Here is a 5,481-nt window from a genome sequence, read left to right as displayed (position 1 = left end):
ACTACATCTCAGAGGTACATGTTGTACTTTTTACTGTACTACATCTCAGAGGTACATGTACTTTTTACTGTACTACATCTCAGAGGTACATGTTGTACTTTCTACTGTACTACATCTCAGAGGTACATGTTGTACTCTCTACTGTACTACATCGCAGAGGTACATGTTGTACTTTTTACTGTACTACATCGCAGAGGTACACGTTGTACTTTTATTTATTAAGACCCAGTCCTGTAAAGTTTGTTGAACTCTTGGGGATAGTTTGATCTAAAGGAGATGATCGGAGGTTGTTTGTGTTAAAACACTGAAGTTTATTTCTTAAACACAGGAGATGTGAAGAGTATCATCAGGAGTTTAGTTACAAAGAAGGTTTTCTTCCAGACGTTGGTGCACCACAGCATTTGACCAATGTTTGGTCTGAAGGTTTAATTGATTTTAAAGATGCTCGTCGTTTCCTGTGGATCCACTGAGTCATCGGAGGGTTTGATATCCAGCTGAACTCATATTCTCTGAAATAAGAATAACAGACACTTTAGGAAGTGCACGTGTTAATGCACGAGTGGAGGCAGAGAAGCACGCGAGTGTAGCGAGGGTTCCTCTGTGCTGCAGATCCTCCTTCAGCACAATCATCTCGTATCACGGTTAAAATTTCAGCTGGGTTCATTAAAAACTGCTAAAACATTTTCACACTTGATGTTGGTTATCAGCATTTATTCCTAACAATGATTTAATTTGAGCTGAACTGCAATATGTGTGCGTTTTAAATGTTTTTCTTATGTGCACACTCTTAGCCAATCAGAAACAAGTGTATTCCCTCCAGAACATGTTGTAATTAAAATATATCTGCATTTTTTTTGGGATAACATGTAAGGAAGTTTAAAAAACAATCCCGTCATTGTCCCTCCTCAGTGGTAGGCGAGCGGGTCGAGGCCCTTCCGGACTCGGCCCCGGACTCGGGCGGCGGCGGCGGTCGGGGGGGCCGAGGGGCCCGGGCCCGGCAGGACCTGGCGTCGCTGCCCGCCGAGCTCATCAGCCAGATCGGCAACCGCTGCCACCCGAAGATGTACGAGGAGGGCGACCCGGCCGAGAAGCTGGAGCTGGTGAGCGGCACCTCCGTGTTCATCTCCCGCGCGCAGCTCATGAACTGCCACGTCAGCGCCGGCACGCGCCACAAAGTGCTGCTCAGACGCCTGCTGGCCGCTTTCTTTGACAGGTACGTGTTCGGCACATCGAGCTGAATACATTTATCCCCAATAACTGAGATTATTTAATGTTGTTGTTTCTTTGCTCAGGAGCACTCTGGCTAACAGCTGTGGGACCGGCATCCGCTCTTCAACCAACGACCCCAGTCGTAAACCCCTGGACAACAGAGTGCTGCACGCTGTCAAATGTGAGTCACACACGCGCACGCACACACACACCACCTTTAATACTATAAATACTCTGAGTTACATCTCGCTGAAATTTTGGAGCAGCCTTCATGCTAAGTTGCCCTTTGCGGCTGGCTCCTCGCCATCCGTCGTCCTCCTTCTTTTGTGGTTTCTTTCTACATCTTCCTCTCTTTTCCGTCCTCCAGTTTACTGCCAGAACTTTGCGCCGAGCTTCAAGGAGAGCGAGATGAACGCCATCGCGGCCGACATGTGCACCAACGCCCGCCGCGTCGTCCGCAAGAGCTGGATCCCCAAGCTCAAGCTGCTGATGGCCGACAGCGACGCCTACTCCGCCTTCCTGGCCGACAGCGTGAAGATGGAGGCCGACGCACTGGGGGCGGAGCAAGGCTTTGACCCCACCTCCCTGGAAGCGGTGGCGGCGGCGGCCGCCGCCGCCGCCAACCATAACGAGGCAGGGGGCGGAGCCACGCAAGCGGACGCCCTGCACGGGGCGGGAGGAGACGGCAGCACTTTGTTTTGAGTGAGTGAACGGACAGATGAGGGGGCAGATGGACGGATTGATGCGGGGAGGGGGGGGTCTATTCCTTCTTTTACACCTCTTTTTTCGGTTCAACTTGTTCTGCCTCCCCTCCTTCGTTTGTCCACATTTGTCTCTCAACTGCCCAGAATGCCTCACTTCGGGTTGTCCCACCTCTCCGGTCGAGAGAGATAGAAAGACAGAGAGAAAGGTAGTAGAGAGAGGAGGTTGGAACACCCCCCAACCTCCTCATTCCTCTGCAACCTTTCTAACTATTTCAACCTTTATTTTTTTATGTTTTTAAAGGTGTGTACTGTCACTACGGCCCCTTTTCTTACCATGATCAATCACAGACATTCCCGGGGGTTTATTGGGTGGGGGTGGGGGTGGGGGGGGGCGATCCTGTTTTGCAGAAAGTGATATTTCCTTCCCCAAACTCCGGTAACACTGTTGTTTTTGATATTGAATGTATGCGTGGCGAGGCATCCGACCCGCGGCTTCGTGAAGTCAGAGGAGGTTGAGTGAGCCTTCTTTTTTCCTTCTTTCTTTCTTTCCTTCGTTTATTCGTCTGGAGATGAAAGCTTCTCTGAGGTCGGGGGGGTTGAAATGAATATTGATATGTATATTGGCATGGTTTACAATGCCCTCGACCTCCGCCCGCCCCCACCTACGCTGCTCTTTAACCCGCTGCCGGGCATGCTGGGAAACTGACCCACCAGCCTCTTACTTTATTCTGCTGGTGAGTTCTGACTGACGGGGAAAAAAAAGAATATTTGTCTTAAAAAACCTTTTCCCCTCAACCTCCCTTCAAAAAGACCATTTCAGTTACTTTTGTGTTTAAGATCTTAATTGTTCTTTATTATTTTTGCCACGCCTCCTGAAGGAGAGGAAACTTGTTACCGATGATTGTCAAAGAGTTTAAATGCACTGTGTTACTTCCTGCGGTATGAGTACAATCGAGCTACGTTTTTTGTACGAATCAGAAAGAAGTGTTTTTATTTTTGAAAAACGCAACAAAAAACAGAGAAAAAACTACGAGCTGAAATCCAATTTATATCTCTGATTAGCACCCCTTTTTTTAAAGTCTGAAGGAAAGTTAAGAAATATCCAAAAGTGTGTGTGTGTGTGTGTGTGTGTGTGTGTGCGCGTGTGTGTGTGCGTGTGTGCGTGCGCGCGTGCGTGCGCATTGATGTTCTTTTTGTTTCCAGCCCATGTTTAAATAGTTTTCCTTGAGAATATCCGCGGCCCGTTAGCAGAGCAAGTCTCCCCAGGCTCTGCAGCCTGCGTGCTCGCTTGGCGTGGACAATGGTGCTAATTCAGGCATTGGTACATTGCTAGGAATACAGCTCTGTGTGTGTGTGCTGCAGAGAGAGGGGGGGGGGGGGCCAGACGGTGTGTTTTCACACACGCTTGGTCGATTCATTCACCCATCACAGCGGTGAGTGCGCGCTAATGCGCATTTGGGCGCTGTCAGCCGCATCAGCTACAGTACAGCAGAGCAGCATGGGAATTAAAGGGGAATTACACAGAAGCAGAGCGGAGAGGGCCGGCGCTCGCCACGTGCGAGCACTCGCCTTAAATTCATTTAATGAGGCTGCGTTAGACCGGATGGTGAACTGTCACCAAAGTTTTGTCTGCTGGTTTGACGGTTCCTCTTTATCTGGCTACATGGGAGGTATTAAGAATGATAAATAATAGAACTCAAAGAAGAAACGACATATTCGCCTTTTTAATACTCGCGTCGCTAAATGGCGGCTTTTAGAAAAGTGAGCGGCATCTTTTCTCTTTTCTTCTGAACACTGACCTCGAGAACACGCTGAATACATACATCAGCTAGAGGAGGATTGAACACAGCGGCTCCAGGTGAACCGTTTTCTATTGTTTAGTGTCACTGATATTTTGCTCATAAATACATTAAAACCATCGATATTCAAATCCTCATTCCACCCGGTTTCAGTTTAAACTCGCTCTTTAAAATCATTCCCAGACAATCAACATGAAGGTGATCCTTCTTATGTCAGACGTCACACACCCGTCAGGTGGAAGTTATTAGAGCTGCAAATATTCATCTATTAATCGCCAAATATTGTCATTTTTTAAGGGGAAAAAAGGGAAAATTCTCTGATTCCAGCTTCTTAAATGAACACCAGTGAACACTAGGGTTCACTAGCGTTTAGTAGCGAACACTAGGGTTCACTAGGGTTCACTAGAGTTCACTAGCGAACACTAGGGTTCACTAGAGTTCACTAGCGAACACTAGGGTTCACTAGAGTTCACTAGCAAACACTAGGGTACACTAGTCACTAGGGTTCATTAGTGTGATGACGCAGAAGGTCAAAGGTGCCAACATTTTAAAAAAGGAACGCGTTGAGTGTTTTAATTTGAAAGATAATCCAGCTGTTACATCACTATCATAATATCTGTTAATCGTTTTGCCTTTTTTATACTGCGTTCCCTGTGCGTTTAGTTCCATCTGCCGTTTGATTATTAATGTTGCGAAATTCCCAATTGCGAAAAAACATATCGTATCCAAAATGTTTCTTTTTTTAAAGTGTGATAATCTTGCCTAACACTTTAAAACCCCCAAAAGAAACAACTTGACATATTATAGATTTGTTTGTTGCATACTAGACGTTTAAAGAACTGACATGTTTTACGCTTATTTGGCCTTTTTCTGGTGTGTTTTTATTTTATTTAGAAATGAGAAGAAACCTCAAGCACCTTATTGCCAAAGTGGCAACATAAACGCTGTGGAGATCTGTTCAATGTCACTGTCGCCAGTTTATACTGATGTTTGGACTGAGACACACACACACACACACACACAGACCCCCGAGGTGAAGGGTCTGTCGTTAAACCGTCTCTTAAAGGAAACACACAAACGTCTAAATGTTGAAACTCCCCCGCAGAAGAACCAAAAATCTAACCTGTTTGTATCGGTACCAGTTCTGTAGACCAGTGTTGTAACAAAACGGCGTTTGAGGAAAGATGTTTACGCCTCTATTTGCTTTTTTACATATTTTTACATTTCTTTTAAAATCCTTAAAAGCGTTGGTCCTGAGACGAGCACCTGAAGGTGCTACAGTCAGGAGGTGGAGGGGCTTTTACCCCCCCCCCCCTGTTCTGGAGCACATGGTGCAATCGAGGAAGACAAGTTGAGTTACTGAGCACAGAGGAAAGAAGAAGAAGAGAGGGAGGAGGGGGAGGTTTGCACATTTTCCATTTTTGTTTTCCTTTTTTAAAAAAAAAAGAAGAAATCTTTGTATTCCAATGCTTTGTTTAAAAACCGCCGCCTGAAATGAGAAAAGAAAATTCCGAGATGAGAGAGGGAAGAAGACAGTCTGAGCCTCCCTAGAGAGGGGGGGGTGGGGGGGGTGTTGGCTGGGACGCTCAGATGATTTGGTGTGAATGCATGCATACTGCTGTGTACGGCAGCGTGAGCTTTTTTTGTGGGTTTGGGAGCTGTTTGTAAAGGCTTTGTGTGTGTGCATCTATGGGCAAACACTGTGTGTATGAGTGTGTGAGAGTGTGTGTGTGTGTGTGTGTGTGTGTGTGTGTGTGTGTGTGTGTGTG

The 5,481-nt window shown here is 46.5% G+C and overlaps 1 protein-coding gene across 5 annotated transcripts in view; it reads left to right on the top strand.

Annotated features, from left to right (window-relative positions):
• Positions 1-5,457, top strand: part of nacc1b (nucleus accumbens associated 1, BEN and BTB (POZ) domain containing b) — a 17,778-nt gene extending 12,321 nt beyond the window's left edge. For all 5 annotated transcript variants that reach the window (XM_031877015.1, XM_031877014.1, XM_031877013.1 and 2 more), the window contains 3 exons: positions 910-1,213; positions 1,293-1,390; positions 1,577-5,457. In XM_031877015.1, coding sequence (XP_031732875.1) covers positions 910-1,213; positions 1,293-1,390; positions 1,577-1,911 — 737 coding nt within the window. In that variant the 3' untranslated portion in view covers positions 1,912-5,457. The remainder of the gene's footprint in view (positions 1-909; positions 1,214-1,292; positions 1,391-1,576) is intronic.
• The last annotated feature ends 24 nt before the right edge of the window (positions 5,458-5,481 follow it).

This window comes from Anarrhichthys ocellatus, unplaced genomic scaffold, assembly GCF_004355925.1.
Source record: "Anarrhichthys ocellatus isolate YVR2014 unplaced genomic scaffold, GSC_Weel_1.0 scaffold124, whole genome shotgun sequence".
Classification (NCBI taxonomy): Eukaryota; Metazoa; Chordata; class Actinopteri; order Perciformes; family Anarhichadidae; genus Anarrhichthys; species Anarrhichthys ocellatus.
Note: the sequence above shows the minus strand (reverse complement) of the source record. Positions and strands in the feature narration are given on the sequence as shown.